The 19,127-nt window shown below is 48.0% G+C and overlaps 1 protein-coding gene across 2 annotated transcripts; it reads left to right on the forward strand.

Moving 5' to 3' along the window:
* Positions 1 to 222: 222 nt before the first annotated feature.
* On the forward strand, positions 223 to 18,426 carry NSUN4 (NOP2/Sun RNA methyltransferase 4). 2 transcript variants are annotated; one of them, XM_002919463.4, is made up of 6 exons: positions 223 to 354; positions 5,024 to 5,367; positions 9,797 to 9,951; positions 12,648 to 12,808; positions 15,152 to 15,276; positions 15,863 to 18,426. In XM_002919463.4, the coding sequence occupies exons 1-6, from the start codon at positions 262 to 264 to the stop codon at positions 16,137 to 16,139; spliced, it is 1,155 nt and encodes a 384-aa protein (XP_002919509.1). In that variant the 5' UTR covers positions 223 to 261; the 3' UTR covers positions 16,140 to 18,426. The 2 variants fall into 2 exon arrangements, with proteins under 2 accessions (XP_002919509.1, XP_019655471.1); XM_019799912.2 differs by having other exon boundaries at positions 241 to 455.
* The last annotated feature ends 701 nt before the right edge of the window (positions 18,427 to 19,127 follow it).

The raw sequence follows: 19,127 nt of genomic DNA on the forward strand, positions 1-19,127 counted from the left end.
GCCTTTACGGAGTCTCTCCCAATGCTCCAAGCACCCAGGCAGAGGCATCTTTCTGCGCGAGGGGTCGCTCTCTCGCAACACCCACAGAAGATCCCTGGCGGGGCGGCGTTTGCACCCGGTTTGTAAAGGTGTATTGAGCCCCGGAACAGAGACCGCCGGAATTCCCGCCTATTTTCGCCCAGATTGGCGCCACTTCCTCTCCGGAACCCGCGGGTCCGCCATTGCGGTTCCGGTCGGAATTATTCGGCGGTGCACATCGATATGGCTGCGCTGGTAGTGAGAAGCGTTCGGGACGTGCTGAAGCGTGCACACTTCGCGACCATCCCGCGGAGACATCGCCATAAGAAGAAATGGGTAAGGTCCGGCCGGTGGCCCAGGAGGGAAGAGCGACAGCGGCCTGTTGCCGCCGCCCCTCGGGAAACTTCTCCAACCCCGCCACTTGCCACCCCTCTCGGGTAGGTTCACCGCTCCCGCCCCTCTGGAACGCCGGCGGCCTCTTGTCCCCGCCCCTCAGGGAGCGTCACTAGGCTCCTCCCTTTCACATTTGTTACGTCTTCGCTTCTATCCTCCCTTTTAGTTCGTCACAAGACTTGGGCTGTCGCTCGTGTTATGTCTGAGTCCTCCCGACTCCGCCCCTCTAAGTTACGTCATCACCGCCGCCCTCATTCTTTCAGTTATGTCACCGCCCCTTGTTCCCCCGCTCTCGGTTACCTTCCCCTTGGCCCCCACTATCCCTTCCACTTCCCCTCCTCCCTTTCCCCCTCCCTCCCCTTCTTTCCTACCCCGTCCTTCCCTTTCTCCCTCCCTCCATGACCTCTTCTCCGCCTTTCCTCCTAGAACTTTCAGCCCGGCCGCCTTCACCCCTCGAAAAATGTTTTAGCGACAACCCCTTCCTTCCTGGGTCTCCACCTCCCTCCGGGAAAGGATTCAACCCCATCCTCACCCTCGAGCTGCCTCTGGCGCCCAGGAAAGGTTACAGCGATCACCCTGCCCACGCTCCTGGCCTTTCCCCAAACCCAGGCAAAGGGTGCAGCGACCTCCCCTCACCCACTGGACTCTCCCCACTTCTCCAGAGACCCTTTCTCTGGCCTCATCTGTAGGCCTGGAATTTCTACCCTAACCGCCGCGCCCCCCTCCCTACCCCGACCGATTCCCTCCCCNTCTTGTCCCCGCCCCTCAGGGAGCGTCACTAGGCTCCTCCCTTTCACATTTGTTACGTCTTCGCTTCTATCCTCCCTTTTAGTTCGTCACAAGACTTGGGCTGTCGCTCGTGTTATGTCTGAGTCCTCCCGACTCCGCCCCTCTAAGTTACGTCATCACCGCCGCCCTCATTCTTTCAGTTATGTCACCGCCCCTTGTTCCCCCGCTCTCGGTTACCTTCCCCTTGGCCCCCACTATCCCTTCCACTTCCCCTCCTCCCTTTCCCCCTCCCTCCCCTTCTTTCCTACCCCGTCCTTCCCTTTCTCCCTCCCTCCATGACCTCTTCTCCGCCTTTCCTCCTAGAACTTTCAGCCCGGCCGCCTTCACCCCTCGAAAAATGTTTTAGCGACAACCCCTTCCTTCCTGGGTCTCCACCTCCCTCCGGGAAAGGATTCAACCCCATCCTCACCCTCGAGCTGCCTCTGGCGCCCAGGAAAGGTTACAGCGATCACCCTGCCCACGCTCCTGGCCTTTCCCCAAACCCAGGCAAAGGGTGCAGCGACTCCCCTCACCCACTGGACTCTCCCCACTTCTCCAGAGACCCTTTCTCTGGCCTCATCTGTAGGCCTGGAATTTCTACCCTAACCTCCACCCACAGCCTCTGCGCCCCGGGAGATGTTCTTTTGAACCCTGTTCTCCACTCCTTGGAAGGCCTTTCTGCCGCGAGACTATCCTCTCGTGTTTGCCCCCTTCGAGCCCTTGTTTTGAGCGGTTCAGCCTTCTGGGGTCACCCCCTGTTCGTCCACGCAGCCCTTACTGCAGCTGGATCAGTCCCCCGAGAACACCGCGTCCCTGTCCCCGAAGCCCTTGCACTGACCAGCAGACTTACCTTTGCTATTGTGGTGGATACCCTTCAGTCCTGGTAACCAGCCCGGTGCCTTCCCCTACTCTCCCTCATCGGCCCTTGGGAACTAGCCCGGTGACTTCTCCTATCCTCCCTCATGGGCCTTTGGAAACTGGCCCCATGATTTCATCTTCCATCACTCCTGGGTCCCAGGGAACTTGCTCCATCATTTCACCTACGCTTACTCATAGGCCCCTGGGAACTGCCCTCATTATTTCACCTCCTCTTGCTCACCGGCCCAGGGAAATTAGATCTGTAGTTTCCCCACCCCTTTCTCACAGGGTTTTGGAAACTGGGCCCGGCATCTCCCCTCTGCTCTGTCCCTGGTCCTCAGGCAGAAGTTATAATGACCCTCCACCTTGCCCAGCATCTTCCCCACGCGCTGGCAGCTTTTGCCATAGCCAGCTTAAGCCTCCAGACCCTTGTGAACCTAAACCACAGCTTGACCTGCTCCTTGGGAAAAATTGCTGTGGCTCCCCACTTTCTTCTCAGGCAGGCACATCTGGCTCTCCCAGCTCACCTCAGGAGGGCTCTTTTCATTATTCCCATTTTTCTCGAGAGGCCCACATACCTGCCTCTGGTAGCCCTTGTTGTGCCATCCGCCTACCTGCTAGGAGTACTTGTTCTCCTTGCTCACCCCAGTCCCAGGCTCCTGTGAAGCCTTGCTTTGAGTCCGTTTTCACCTGGGAGACTGGTGGGAGCTCTTGCCTCTTTGTAGAGCCAGGCACCACGATTTCTTGTCCCCCCCGTCCCCAGGACCCACCTCTTCCCCTGTCCTCACACTGTCCTTATTCTGTCTTCTTCCCTTCACCCCTGGGCAACCAGTGTATATCTCCACCCCAGTCACCCCCCCACAGAAGCTATAACGAACCCCCTCTCCCTACCCCAGCTGGCCCACAAGTGAAAACCCCTAAATCTGCAGAGTTAAAACAACCACGTGCTGTCCACAGATGTCGCTCCCTGATCAACCCTCTCCAGCACGCTCCTCTTGACCTGCCCAGGCCCCCTAAGGCCAGTGTCTCTCCTCCACCTCCCTCCTGCCCTTCTGGTCCTTCTTGTATGGTGACATCCATGATGACTTGCTCAAATCCCTGCCCCAAAGAACTTCCCCAAGGAAATGCCTTACCTACTGTGATCCCTAGAACCCTCAAACCTGTTCTCCCCACTTGTCTTCCCCTTCGCCTTCCCTTTTGTCCTGTCCCACCCAATAGTTATGTTCAGAGCACCTCCTGTGGGCTCCCCATAGGACCCCCGTGCAGTACCCATATATATTCTGTGGTTCCCCGGACCTCTGATCCCTGCCCACTCCTTGGGCCCCCTCAGGGTCATAAACTGACCATGGTGCCCCCCTGTGGCATCTATAGCACTCCCAGGGGCCCACCCCAACCTCATCGCCAGCCTGTGCCACCTCCCTGTTCCACCCACATCTATTCTTTTATCCCTTTGCGAACACCCTTTGATCCTCAAAGTTTACCTATTGCCCCCCAAGCCCGGGGTCACCCTGTGGCCTGTGATACTGTGCCCTGTGGCCTCCATGTCTACTCTGTGGCTCCTCGAGGCTGCTGCAAAGAGCCCCCCAAGGTTCCCTATAGCTGTCCTTTGCCTTCATCCAAGACTTCCAGCTGTAGCACTAATCTCAGCTGTAGTTCAACTGTTGTTATTAGCGAATGCCAGAGTAGTGACAGCCAGAGCGAGACTATCCACCAAAGCAGAAATCGGAGCCAGAGTGAGAGTACCTACCACTCCAGCAGAGGTCGAAGTCAAAGCAAGAGTCTCCATCCTCAAAGAAGTCAGAGCGGGAACAGGAGTCCCAGTCGAAAGAGGAGTCGGAGCCGGAGCAGTAGTCCCCACCAAACCATAAATCAGGATAAGAACGAGAGTCTTCAGCGTAACGGAAATCAGGGCCAGAGTGAGAGTTCTCAACATAGCAAAAGTCAAGGCACGGGCAAGAGTGCCCTCCATGGCAAAAGTCGGAGCCGCAGTAAGAGTCCCCGCCACGGCAAAAGGCAGGGCAAGAGCAAGAGTCCCCACCATAGCAGGAGCCGGAGCAAGAGTCCCCGGCCTGGCAAAAGTCACGGTCAGAGCAAGAGTCCCTGACACAACAAGAAATGAGGGCCAGAGGAAGAGTTGTGACCAAACCAAAGTGCAGGCCAGAGCGAAATGAATAGACAGTAATAGGACTGCTAGCCCGAGTGAGTGTCCCAGCTGTGGCAACAAGAACTGACCCGAGGACCCCTCAGCTGACGTCTTCATTTTCCTTTTAATCTGCATTAATGCTCTGCAGGCCTGAATCCCGTTCCTCTCTGCTACCCCCCAGAAGTCCCCATTTTACTGTACACCACAATGTTTCTAAGAGTTCTCCTTATCCCACCTTCCTGGGCTCTCCCCAAATGACCCTCAACCCTGTGATTCTGAGCATTATGGTGTCAGTCACCGCATGACCTTAGGTAAGTTACCTTTATCTCTCTATCAAATATGGAAGGTTGATATCTTTTGTATCCCACCCAGCTGTCTGTCTTTTGTGGTGCTCACATAAGCTAGGAGACAAGAAAATGCTTTAGAAGACGGAAGGGCTGTTCAGAGAGAAAGCATCTTTTGTTTTTAAGGCTGAAGCTTCCCCCAGGTTCTTCATAGTTTCTTCCAGCCTCCTGTAGACTCTCCTCAAGAGTTCTGCCCTGAGCTCCCATTCTCTTAAGTTCTTCTTACCCCCGGCCTCAAGGATTGCCCCCTTCCTTGGTGACCCACACGTGCCATTGTGAGAGCTGCAGCTTGCTTTCTCACAACCTGAGGCAGGAAGGCCAGCTCCCCACTACTTTTCTCTTTCATCCTTCTTTTCTGGCTGGCAGAGGCAGGATGCAAAGGCAGGAGCAGGCAGTGGCTGGGTCCGTGTTTACTGCAGGGCTCTGAGGTATTGGTAAGGTCAGGTGGTAGGGGAGAGGCAAGACTGGAAGACCAGTGAGCCTGTCCTTTTCCTTTCAGGCTGCCACAGAGCCCAAGTTTCCTGCCACTCAACTGGCTCTGCAGAATTTTGACATGACCTACAGTGTGCAATTTGGTGATCTTTGGCCGTCCATCCGGGTCAGTCTCCTTTCAGAGCAGAAGTATGGTGCGCTGGTCAATAACTTTGCTGCCTGGGATCATGTGAGAGGTGAGCTGGAGCAACTGAGGGCCAGGGACTTTGTGAAGGACGCCTTCTCCCACGGGGAACTGGAGCCCGAGGGTGGCCAAACTCCAGCTCCAACTCCAGCTTCCGGGGCCTACAGCCCGAACCTTCGATGCTTCACTTTTGCCAGAGGGGATGTCAGTCGGTTCCCTCCTGCCAGGTAGGATCTGGGGTTGTCCTAAGTGTCCGCTGGAAGTAGACAGAAAGAGACCCAGCTCTTATCCTGTTCAATAAGGATCACAATATTGCTGATATTGAGTGCTTATATATGCTAGGTGTTTTTCTAAGTGTTGTGCGTGCATTATCTCCTTTTGTTCTGTCAACAGCCCTCTGACGTAGGTAATATTACTGTTCCTCTTTTACATTTGAGGAGATAGGTGCAGAGAAGTTAAGGTACTTGCTTGCTTTAGGTCCCTGAGATAGCAGGTGGTACAGCTAGTATTTCGACCCAGGCAGTTTGACCCCAGGGCCTGTCCTGCTCTGCTGCCCTCTATGGAAGATAGCCGTCTCTAACTTGAACACTTACTGTACCCTCGACAGTTAAAATGTGTATTATTTACGACTGCTTTCTCATTTTGCCACCCATCTGAGTGAATAGGACAAGTAACCTCCTGGTACCAAAGAATGAGTGAGACTTACCTAGGGACGCAAAGTTAGTACCAGAGGGGTTGGTGGTGAGGGGACTTCTGGTCTTCTCATCCAGTTCTCAGACGTACAGGAAGTTGAAGCCCTCATGGAACTTAACGGTCTAGTAAAGAAGACAACAATTAAGAAACTATTTATAATTGTGATAAGTGCTACAAAGGAAAAGTACAAGGTGCTATGAAGTTTTATAATTAGGAGATCTAACCCAGTCTTTTCTGAGGAAATGAAATTTAAGCTAAGACCTGAAAATGAGTAGAAATTAAAGCTGGTGGCCTGAGGGTGGGGTGGGGGTGCAAGGCTACAGAAGCTGGCAGAAGACAGATTTTGAAGGTCTTCTAGGCCATATGGGATTTTGGACTTTTTCTTTTAAAATAAAGAGGGAGCCATGAAAAGTTTTAAGGTGGGGAATGACGTGACCAGATTTGAATTTTTAAAATTCTGGCTGCTGTGTGGAAAACAGATTAGAGAGGGGCAAGGCTATGTGTGACATATGAAATGGGGATGTAAATTAGTAAGCTTTTGCAATAGTTCCAGCTACTGGCTTGAGGGCTTAAGGCTGCATGCTTAGGAAAACTAGGGGGTGAAGCTGGAAGAGTATGTGGGGGGGGCATGTGTGGGAATCTTGAATGCCAGAAACTTACAGGTTTCAGAGAAGGGGATTTTCCTGATGGCCCAGGGTTGCTTATAAATGGCTAGACTTGCCAGGGCTGGATGGCTTCAGACCATGCACCATTTAGTCCAAATTGCTGTGAATTGCCAAGATCTGTTCTGGAGAACCACTAGAAAGGGTTTCTGAGTAGGGAGAAGGCAATAATGCACAGTGGTTATAAGCATGGGCTTCGGAGTCAGGAAAACCTAGATTTCGATTTTGCCTTCATCACTTACTGGACATGTAGCTTTGGATAACTGACCCTTGTTTTCCTTAACTGGAAACTAATCTGGAAAAATAATGGCGCTAATACTCTAACTCATGTGCCAGCTGTTGTTCTAAGCACTTGACTTCTATTAATTCTTTTAATCCTCACAATAATCCTATCTGGTAGGCACTCTTATTACAGATGAGGACACTGATGCACAGGGAGGTTGAGTAATTTGCTGAGGCACACAGTTGTTGAGCAGCTGAGCTGGATTTGAGATCCAGACGGTCTGGCTCTGGACTCTGGGTTCTCCTGCCTCACAGCGTCCTAGTGAGGACTCAGTGAGGTGATGTATCTGAGACACTAGTACAGCACCTACAGTATAGCACTCACAAACAGTATCTCTTACTGGTGGTATTCTTCTCATCAACATTATGCTTCAGGAAGATCATGTTAGTAAATTGGGGTGGGAGGGACATAGATTGGGGTGGGGTTGGAGATCAGTTCAGAGGCATTGGTTTTAGGTAGAACTGTGGACACAGCACCACGTGGTTTCCTAAGTTGCCTGAGGTGTTTAGCTTCTACTCAGAGAGGTTTGGGTTTCCTTCTTGTCTTGATAGGTTCCCTATAAATCAAGGGAATCCTAATCTCTCAGGAGGTCAAGGATGTGTTTAGGGAGCCCAGGAATCTCCTGAAATTGTCTGAAAATTTGTTGTGCCTTTTTTTTTTTTTTTTGAAAGAGGGACTGTAGCTTTCAGCTGATTTCAAAACTGTGAACCCAAAAAAGGTCGAAATGACACTTTCAAAAGGAAGGAACTGATGAGAATGGGTTTCGTAGATCTGTGCTAGTGCGATAGGAATTCTGTACTTTTCTCAAATTTCTTGTCGTTCTCTCGCGTGAGGTGTGAGACACACAGTTTCAGGGACAACCTAAGTGTGATTCGACTTTGAAAATATCCCACCGTAGTCTGAGCCTACTTGTGAAGGTGTTACAACCTCAAACCTGGGGACTGTAGCTCTTGTAACAGACCCTCAGTGGTGCTGTGTCTCATGTCTTGTCACATCTTTCTCCCAGAGCCTTCCTGTCAGGGCAGCAAGGATCAGATTTCTGTCTTCTTGAGTCTGTCCCCAGTGGCTGAGCTGTGTCTCAGGCAGGAGAATGCCTTATGACAACTGGCCTGGGAGTGAGAAGTCCTGTGACCATTAGGTTGCTGTCTGTTCTGTCTACCCTCATGGTTCCTGCCTGTCTTCATGCCTTGGACTCTTACTATAGTTTTCTCACTTTCATCTATTTCTAATTTGTTCTTTCTAGCCTACCTAGCTTTCTAAAACTCTATTCAGGTGATCGTGTCCCTTTCTTTACAAACTTTGGTTACTGCCTGCAGGTTACAGTCCAGACTCCTTAGGATAGGGTTTAAGGCTTTTTACAACCTGGCTTCTATCTGCTTTTCAACCTCAGTCTCATCTGCCTTGTATTTCTGCTACAGCAGATTTCTCATTGTTTCTGAAAGGAGCTGTGAGTTTGCCTGCTTCCATGCCTTTTTTGTTCTTTTTTCTTCTCTTGGAATGCTCGTGTTTCTTCCTCCTTTCCTTCCTTTTTCCCTTCCTTCCCTTCCTTTACCTAATGAGGGCCTATTTCTTCATCAGGCCTGACTCAGGTAACTGTGAGAGGCACAATTGATGACATTCTTCTCTAAACCCACAAAGCATTGTGTATCTTAATATGTAATCCAATAAGATTGAGTTCCTCCTCTATGTGGGGGGTGTTTCAGGTGCTGGGGTTTTTATAGTGAACAGACAAAGTCTCTGCCTTCATTCTAAAGAGGAAGGAAGAGGAGAGTAGACACATACACACACACACACACACACACACACACACACACACCTGTACATATAAAGTGAACAATAAGTGCTTCAAAGAAAAGTAATGTAACAGAAATAGGAGGTGATGGGAGGAGGGGTGGGGGAGTGCTATTTTTAGATAGAGTAGTCAGGGAATGCTAGTGACTCTCTGATGAGATAACTTTTGTGGAGAGAACTTTGAGGAGAGACTGAGAAAAGTGAGGAATCAAATCAGGGCTGTTCGGGGGGAATAGTTTTGTGGGTAGAAAGTCAACCAGCTACAAAAGCCTTAGATTGGAGCGCACCTGGCTTAATTGAGGAAGGGCAAGATGGCTAGCTTGGCTGGATTAGAGTGAATTGATCTGTGGGTTGTTTTTTTTTTTTTTAAAGATTTTATTTTATTATTTTTTTAATGTTTTTTTATTATATTATGTTAGTCACCATACAGTACATCCCTGGTTTCTGATATAAAGTTCGATGATTCATTAGTTGCATTAAAGATTTTATTTTTAAGTGATCTCTGCACCCAACATGGGGCTCAAACCCACAACCCCGGAGGGACCTTGGTGGCTCAGTCAGTTCGGCCTCTGGCTCTTGGTTTCAGCTTGGGTCATGATCTCAGGGTGCTGGGATGGGGCCTCGCATCTCGCTTTGCACTTAGTCGGCTTATCCCTCTTCCTCCTTCTCTGCTTCTCACCCCCACCCTAACGCATGCACTGTCTCTCTTTCTCTCTAATAAGTAAATAAAATCCTTAAATAAAACAAAACAACAAAAAAAACCCCCACAACCCTGAGATCAAGAGTTGCAAGCTCCACTGACTAAGCCAGCCAGATATCTTTCGATCTGTTTTATTTTTATTTTTTTAAAGATTTTATTTATTTATTAGAGAGAGAGAGAGAGCGAGGGAGAGCATGAGCAGGATGAAGGGCGGAGGGAGAAGCAGACTCCCCGCTGAGCAGGGAGCCGGTGCAGGGCTCGATCCCAGGACTCTGGGATTCTGGGATCATGACCTCAGCCGAAGGCAGATAGATGCTCAACCGACCAAGCCACCCAGGCGCCCCTCGATCTGTGTTTTAAATGGGTCACTCTGGCTGCTGTGTGGAGAATGAGTGAGTGAGTGGTCTGAGACATGCGGTTTTTGCTGAGGGGAACTCAGTAGCCCGAGGGCATGGACTTGGTGGCCTTGACTTCCATTGGGTCTCCTGACTTGCAGTTTGACTGTAAGGTGGTCTCTTCTGTTCTAGGCTTGGCAGCCTGGGTGTCATGGACTACTACCTGATGGATGCTGCTTCGTTGCTGCCTGTCCTGGCCCTTGGCCTGCAGCCTGGCGACACTGTGCTTGACTTGTGTGCAGCGCCCGGGGGAAAGACACTAGCGCTGCTTCAGACTGGCTGTTGCCGTAAGTCAGAGGGCTGGTGTCTTGGGCAGGGAGGGCTCCCTACCTCACCCAGTCGGGGGCCTCCCGAATAGGATGGGCTCTCTGGTCCCAGGGTCACAGGGGTATAGTGCTCGCTTACTAAGGTGGTGTATTTTTGTTTGCAGTTTTCTCCTCTCTTCCTTTGTCGGTTGGCCAAGGAAGATTGCTGAGCTGAGCAAGGTCTCTGAAGGCAGATTAAACCAGGGCCCTGATCAATCTACACATGACACTTTCATTTCTCTGTATCTGTTTACTTTTGTCTCTAAGATTAAGTTCATTTCCTTGGTCCGCCAGCTAAAGCAGTAAGATCTGGCTGCAGCCACCCTTTACAGCTTTATGTCATTCTTCCCCAGACTGTGTGTGCTTCAGCCACATTCTGCTACTCTCTTTTATTTGAATCAGCCTCCATCTTTTGCTCATGTTCCATTTTCTCTCTAGAATACCCTCCACGCAATCCCAGCTAGCCGGCCTGTGGCCTTTTAGCTTTCAAGCCTCAGCTCAAGTGTGCCACCTCCTGGAAGTCTTCCCTCATGACTTCTGCTGGCCGGTTGCAAAGTGATGCCTGTCTCCTTATGCCCCTTGCCGTGGCTGTCACCCTTGCAACTCTTAGCACATTAGCCTTGCATCAGAGCTTTACCGGGTATGCATCTTCTCGCTCTTTAAAAATGAATTCCTTGGCGACAGGCCCAAGTCTTATTCATCTCAGTGCTGCAGCCATCAGCCTGGCCCGTGTGCACTGTAAGTGTTCACTTCGGCTATCTACTGGCTGACATCCTGCCTTTAAACAGGCAGTGTTTTTTCCATGGAGACTCAAGAAATATCCAGATGGGGGCTGTTGTTTTTCCACTCACCCTGGAGGTCAGCCAACCTTCTCTTGCCTTATGCCCTAGCCTTTTTTTGGGGGGGCTGGCCCCTTCTCTTCCAGTTCTCGTCAGCCAGCTTGCACACTTTGGGTTAGCTTCCAGCCTCATGGTTGGCCCTGTCGGTGATTGCAAGGTACCACATTTGATCTAACCTTCTGGAAGTGCAGAGGGAGAGGAGAAAAAGTGTTGATATGGTTTAATGAGTCCAGTGCAGGAGAGCCCAGCCTCTGTGCTTGGCTGTGCTGATCTGACTGAGTACTGTGGGAATCCATGAGAAAGGGGATGAGTGAGGTGGGGTTACTTGGAAGAGGAGGAACTTGAACTAGGAGGCAGGAGAAGGGTTGAGGAGAAGTCATTGAGAGTTACTCTTCTAAGGTATACTAAATTACCCAGTGCCTTGCCCCCTTCCCAGCTCCTTACCCAAGGTAGTCCTTTATCCAGTGGAAGAAGGCAACTTTGAGTTTCCCTAGTTTAGCCATCCTATTTTCAGGAGGGGGAAATTGAGTCCTGAAGAGATTAAATAACTTAACCTCTACCTGAGTTAGAGATAGAGCCAGAACTGGAACCCAGCTTTTCTATTCTCTGTTTATGTCCTTCTGCAAATTCCTTCTGAGCAGAGAATCTAATTTTTACTTCTTTAAGTGCCCTCCAAAATTGGGACTCTGTCTTTGTGGGAACACTAAACTGGTTCATGGTGGTGATCGCTCCCATAAGGTATAAGGTATGCACTCTCTAGTTTTTCACCATCGTTCCTGCCTTTCCCTTTCACTTCTTGACCCTGAGGCTAGGTAGCTCGCCATTTCTCATCAAGCTTGCAGTAATGTTTTTTCTTACAGTAGAGCCAAGAGCAAAGTGAACTATTTCTTGAACTTTGTGTCTGTCACAAAAGGGAAAGTATTTACCAATAGATGGTAAATCAGTTGGGATTAGGTTTGGTCATATACCATAGAAAATCAATGAACTGGCTCATATAAGAGAGCTGGGATATTGGCAGTCCAGGACTGGTATGGAGTGTCCATAATTGTCAGGGACTTGGGCTCCTTCTTTCTTTTTGTAGCCTATTTTATTTCTGGCTTCCATCCTCAGGATTGCCTCCTGGTCCAAGATGACTGCTAGAACTCCAGTTATCACATTCATATTCAAGGCAGGAAGAAAAGATTGGGTAAAAGGGGCACATCTAATTGTGTTAGCTTCTTTTAAACATCTTCCCATAAGTCCCACACAATAATTATGCCTACAACTCATTGACCAAAACTTAGTCATAACTTAGTCATAAAAGGAGGCTGAGAAATGGGGCACATTGCTCCCCTTTCCCTCAAATAAAATTAGAGTTCTATTACTGAGGAATGAGAGGAAAATAAATTTTTGATAAATAATGTGTAGTGTCTGCCAAAGATGAAGAGAGAGACACATTCAAAAAAGTAGAGAGCATACTTATTTAGAAATATTCATACTTTGTCTACTTTATTTATTTACATATCCTCTCTGGCCTGGGTTTGTGGTTGCCTTTGTGACCCCTGCTCTAGAGTGTTTGGTACTGTGCCTTGTACATAATAAACATTTCTTCTCCACTTGCCTCTGCCCTGGGGTCTGCATTGATTGGCTATGCCCAAGAATTGGTCTGACTCTCCATCAGCACCATTGCTGGTGGGATGTTTCATGGGGGAATGGCCTTGAAGTTTCTTTATTCTCACAGGCATAAAATGTCCCTACTACCCACAACCATCTATAGCTTCAGTGCAACCTCTATCAAGGTTCCAATGGTGTTTTTTTCCAGAATTAGAAAAAACAATGCTAAAATTTATATTCCCACAGGCAATCTCGCTGCCAATGATCTGTCCACTTCTCGAACAGGCAGACTACAGAGGGTCCTTCACAGCTATGTGCCTCAAGATATCAGGGATAGAAATCGAGTTCGAGTCACCTCATGGGATGGCAGGAAGTGGGGAGAACTGGAGGGGGACACCTATGACCGGGTGAGTGATTGCTGACCTGAGACATCCAGCTAGCCAAATCTGGCCTTCCCATTCCAGCTCCAGGCTTCAGCGGGTAGGATCCAGCCCTCCATATTTGAGGACGAAGGGCCATTTCTGGACCTGGCCAGCTCTCCATGGGTGATTGGGAGAACACAGCCATCCGTACAGTCATTGGTAGTATCTTCATTAGAGACAATTAGCAGGAAAGAGTTTGAACCTGACTGAGTGGGAAAAGGGTTAGTAGACGTATTTTACCTTTCAACTCACTTGGTTGCTCAGAAACTCTGATTAAAATGGATATGAATAAAGTAATTTATTTTTGAATATTAGTACAGCAGATGGTGCAAAATTCAGAAGGTGCAAAAGGGTATCTAGTGAGAAGTATGCTTCCCTTTTACTCCTGTCTCACAGCCATCTCCTTCCTTTCCCCACAGATGACCATTATTTATATTTTCTACTGTATCCTTAAGATCTATCCTTTGTGGATATACAAATACAAATGTGTGTGGGGTTTTTTTTGGTTTTTTTTTTGTTTTTTTACTTTAGAGAGAGTGTGTGTGCATGTGTGTGTGTGAGCAGGGCAAGGGGCAGAGGGAGAGAGAGAATCTCAAGCAGGCTTCACACTCAGCCTGGAGCACGATGCAGGGCTTGATCTCACGACCCTGAGATCATGACCTGAGCGGAAATCAAGAGTCGGATGCCTAACTGACTGAGCCACCCAGACGCCCCAATGTGTGTGTATTTTTGAAAAAAGGAGTGGTGGTGTATTATTCTCACTATTTGAACTTTGTAGTCATTTCATTTAATAACGTACCCTGAGGTTCAGTCTTTTTCAGTTTTATGCTTTTTGAGTATCATTGCTGGATTTTGACAGGGGGTAGTAAATCACTCCCTGTGGAGGTTACGTCGGCTTCATTTCTACTGGTAATGCGGGAGAGTACTGTGTCCTCATATCCTGGCACCACTGGTGTGATTTAACTTTTGAGGTTTTGCCAAACTGATAGCATCTAATTTATATTCTCTTATTATGAATGATGTTGAAAGTCATTTCCTGTTTTTAAGTTATTTGCATTTTCTTTTAATTGGCATGTTCTTAAAGTATTTATTAAAATGTATATTCTAAAAATATAAATATATGCTATTGTCTCTCTGTTGTCATCTGACTGGTTGATCTAATCTGTCCAGTTCTCACCATTCTGCCTCAACCACTCTAAGAAACTGAAAGACCAAGGCTTATAGAATCTGGGAGAGGCTTAAGAGGCCTGCTTCTTGCCTGTGTAGGAATCCCTGATTCAGCTTTTTTGACTTGGAGACAGCAGAACAGAGTAGGTAGAGCATGACCTCTGCTGTCCACCTAACTTGTGTCTGTACCACAGGGCTGCCACTTACTGACTTTTGCAAGGTACTTCCTCTTGCTGAAATTTCAGCCTCTTCATTTGTAAAGGAGGGAATGTTGCTATGTAGGATTATGCAGATGATTTGTAGAGAGTATTTGAGGAAAGCACTTAGCATAGTACCTGGCCATGAAGATTGGACGCCTAGCTATCATCGTTCCTCAGCCTGTGCTTGCATGCTTCCATTATCATTATTAATTTACTTGGAGTTTCTGCTTAACTAAAATTCACAGATCTCTTCCATAGATGATTTTTTTGGGAACATAAATATAGGACGTTTTCTTTTATTTTAATTTTTGTTTTTGTCTTTTGTGCCTAGCACAGAGTATAGGCTGTTAGAGAACACGTGATTGATTTTATATTTCTCACTTTAAAACTTTTCCATATTGGATATGATGCTTCAGCATAAAATAACTTTGAATCCTGATCCTGTTACTCAGTGTGTTAGCTAACTTCTGGGCATTCTGTCACCTGTAAATTAGATGTTTCATTCAAATAGCTAAGGACAGAGCCAAGGACAGAGCCCTAAAGCATGAAAGACTTCTTTCTAGGAGCACCTGGCTGGCTCAGTTGATAGAACACGGGATTTTTTATCTCAGCGTTGTAGGTTCGAGTCTCACATTGGGTGTAGTGATTACTTAAAAATAAAATCTTAAAAAAAAAAAAAAAAGACTTCTTTCTAGGTCAATATCAGTTATTTAATTGTAGTTATTTGGGTATTAGCTTTGGCTTTTTGACCAGCCGTGAGTATACCTAAATATACTGTTTTCTCACTCATTATTTCACAGTTTTAACTGGTTGCTACCCCATTAAAACGAGCAGCTTTGTCAGGTACTCTGCAATGGAAGGATGGGCAGAGGGAGCACTGTGGGAAATCTCTCAGGGCAAGGGCCTAAGGGACAGAGCCTGTAAGGAGCTCTAATACCGTACCCTTTACCACTTTGGGCAGGTGCTGGTGGATGTACCCTGTACCACTGACCGCCACTCCCTTCATGAGGAGGAGAACAACGTCTTTCAGCGGTCGAGGAAGAAGGAGCGGCAGATGTTGCCTATGCTTCAGATGCAGCTGCTCGCGTGAGTAACAGATTTACAAACCCTCGGGCCTTTGTGCCTCAGTGCTCCGGGGGGGCTGGTCACCTGGGGGATTAGAAGCTCTTGCCACAACCATTGCCCACAGAAGGGTCTTCGGACCAAGGAACTACCTGGAGGAGACAGACAAGATAGGAAGGTCCTCTGGAACATGAAAACGCTATGGTAGGACACACATAGGGTGGGCCGCCCAGATTCATTTACGTTACCTTACCTCCATGCTAGTCCCAGTTCCAGTGAGTAGCACGAGTTTGAAAGCTAGAGAAAAGTTACTGAAGTCAAGGCTCTGTAGGGCTGGTAAGGATTCGGTGCATAACTAGCATCCGAGTTTGGATCATCACCAGAGTCAGAGTTCAGGGGATTGCTTCCGGAGGAGAGCCCATGGAGTAAGGCCGGGTTGCTCTCTGCTTTGAGAATGCCTCTTCTGGTGGTATCTCTGTGGAAGGGACTTCAGGGCTAACACAGCTGCCCATCCCACAGTAGACTCCACTATCCATGCTTCCAGCACTCCTTGTTGCCCTTCTGCTTCTGGGAAGCTCAGTAGTCACTGTTTTTCTCTTTCTGGTTTCAGGGCTGGACTTCTTGCCACCAAACCAGGAGGGCATGTTGTCTATTCCACCTGCTCACTCTCACACTTACAGAACGAGTACGTGGTGCAAGGCACTATCGAGTTCCTGGCCAATCAATACAGCATCAAGGTTCAGGTGGAAGACCTGAGTCACTTCCGAAAGCTTTTCATGGACACATTTTCTTTCTTCCCATCCTGCCTGGTTGGGGAGCTGGTAATCCCAAACCTCTTGGCCAATTTTGGGCCTATGTACTTTTGCAAAATGTGTAGACTGACATAGCATCACCCTGTTCCCAAAGTCCTGCTGTCGGAGAGTCAAGGGTATACTCCCATAGAGGCTCCAGAAACTGAGACCAGTGGCAAAAATGCACTGTGGGTCTTATCTCCGTCCCGTTCAAGTCTTTCTATAGACAGTTTTCAGCGTCAGAAAGTAGAGGAGTTTTTCTGTCCTGCTGTCCAATTGTGGAGCATCAGCAGGTTTCTAACTCACTTATTATGCCCCCTCCCCCCATTTCTAAGCCTGTGCTAAAGGTTCCTGTGCTAAAGGTTCCTGCCCCATTAAGAGCTTAGAGGGAGGAGCCAGTGAGCAGGCCCACACTTTAAGCTGTAAACTCAGGAAGAAGCATTTAGCCAATAAAACTGTTGAAGCTCCATACAGCTGGGGCTGTAGTTGGGTCCTCCTGTCAGTCCAAGTTCTCTTAGTGCCATTTGTACCAGCTGCTAGTATTGAGCACCAGCTCCGAGGACCCCAGCGCCCAGGACCCCAACGCCCAGGAACTCAGCCTGGTGGCAGACCTCTGGTTACTGAGCACCTCTCACGCTTGAAGTGAGTTCTAGTGTGATCAGTCTTCAGCAGCCGATGGGCTCAAACAAGCCTCCGTAGTTCCTTCAGACAGCCCACGATCTAATTTAAGGAACAAGCAACTAACAACATTAAGCCACTCAGGATAATCTGCTTACTTGCACGGAGAAAGCTCTCCCGAGCTGCATCCTTGCAGCGGTTCCTCCTGCTGTCCGTAGCACTGCTGCGCCGTGTGGCTGGGGACACTGCCGCCGCCACAGGGCTGTGATCCTCTCCTATGTGTTTCTGCCGTTGTTCATTCATGTAGCAAGTGTTCCTGGAACTCCTGTATGCCGGTAGCCAGGGAGCTGTTGGAGGTGTGGCGGCAATTGGGACAGTGGGGGATGAGACTCCTCATCCCCCTTCATGGCAGCTCTCCTCCTTTTACTTTCTGAGCACCTAGGCATCTCCTGATCTCTTTTTCTGTTGTATTATGCTTTTTGTTTTGTTTTTCTTGTTCCTGGTCTGGCTGAGCTCTGGTTCCAATTGTTTGGTCCAGCCCCAAATCCCTCAGAGCTCTTCCCCAGCAGCACAGGGCCTCCCCTCCCTGAAGGTGTGAAGTTTGGGGCAATATTACATCATTGCAGACTACATGCTAATTATGTTGTCTTTGTAATTCTAACATAAAGAAGGTAATCCCATAATGGCAGGGATATTAAAAATTGCTTATGGTCACTTGCAAAATATTGCTTTTTTTAATTAAAAAATTTTTTTTTCTGAAAAACCGGTCCTTGTGCAGAAAAGGGAGCATAATTTTAGAATACTCGTGTTCTTGGTTCTTCCCACTTTCTTTATCCCTCCTCTTCCTGTCACTCATTTTGTTCTTCATGCCTTTCCTGCTAATCCTTGTTTTAGAGGTGTCAGCTGAGAAGGATTTTGGATAAGGTTAAGCCTTCTCTTTTCTTCGGATTTGCATTATAACTGAGGGCCCTGGAAGATTTTTCAGACTCAAAGTTGAGTGAAGCTAGGAAGATAGAGCTCCAGGGAGTAGGACTTTAATTAGCCTCCATGTGGGTATGTGGCCCCTGCCTACTGTTTACCTCAGTATTGACTGAGGCTAGGAAGCCTTACGTGCCCGAGTTTCTGCCGTTGGCCTCCTGGGTATCCAGCCTGGTACTAACTGAATGCTAAGCCGTGCTAATTCAAGATTGGGTCTCCTGCCCCTGGGGTCCCAGTCTGACTGGGGACAGACTGACTCAGGTTGGAAAAGCAAAGAACTACTTTGGAAAAACGTTTGATTATCTCCTGTAATTGAACATTTACCTATCCTATGGCCCAGTTATTCCAATACTAGGGATAAATCCAGGAGAAACTCATACACGTACACCAGAAGATTTGTACAAGAATGTTTATAGCAATCGCCAAAGGAAACACAAATGCCCACGAGCAGCGGAGTGGACAAATAAACGAGTATTCACACAATGGAGTATTATATGGCTGTCAAATGAACCACAGTGACACAAAACAATATGGATGAATCTTTATAATAAAATATTAAATGAAAAAAGTTCAGTCCCAAAAGATTAAATGTAGCATGATGCCCTTAAAAAAAGAAGGAAAACTTATAAAAATTTGTTATTATTTACATACAATATAATTGATCAATTTTAAATGTACTGTTTAATGAATTTTGATAATTATATGTAATAATATAATCACCATCACCATCAAAATATAGAAAATAATTCTAACTTCTTTTTTTTTTTTTTTTAAGATTTTATTTATTTATTTATTTGACAGAGATAGAGACAGCCAAGCGAGAGGGGGAACACAAGCAGGGGGAGTGGGAGAGGAAGAAGCAGGCCTACAGCGGAGGAGCCTGACGAGGGGCTCGATCCCATAACGCCGGGATCACGCCCTGAGCCGAAGGCAGACGCTCAACCGCTGTGCCACCCAGGCGCCCCAATAATTCTAACTTCTAAAAAGCTTCCTTGGGGTGCCTGGGTGGCTCAGTCGGTTAAGCATCTGCCTTCACCTCAGGTCATGATCCCAGGGTCCTGAGATCGAGTCCCATATCGGGCTCCTTGCTCATCAGGGAGCCTGCTTCTTCCTCTGCCTGCTGCTTCCCCTGCGTGTGCTCTCTCGTCAAATAAATAAATAAAATCTTTTTAAAAATAAAATAAAAAGCTTCCCTGTGCTCCTTTCCACTCAGTCCCCTTCCCCATCCTTGGTCCCAGTAAATCACTGCTTTCTGTCACCATACTTTAGCCTATTGTAGAATTCCTAATGTGCCATTCAAAGTCTGAAGCGCCCCTGAGGACTCCCAGGGTCACTTTCTTTACTGTTTTACTTGTGGTAAATAAGTAAACTTACTTTACTAACGGTTTATAACTACCCTAACTGGTTATGCGTGTCTGGCTTGATTACATGGCCAGAGTAGCATAAAAACCCTTCCGGGAACTTCTAATTTGAGCTCTCCCGAAGCCA

This window comes from Ailuropoda melanoleuca, chromosome 2 (genome assembly GCF_002007445.2).
Source record: "Ailuropoda melanoleuca isolate Jingjing chromosome 2, ASM200744v2, whole genome shotgun sequence".
Classification (NCBI taxonomy): Eukaryota; Metazoa; Chordata; class Mammalia; order Carnivora; family Ursidae; genus Ailuropoda; species Ailuropoda melanoleuca.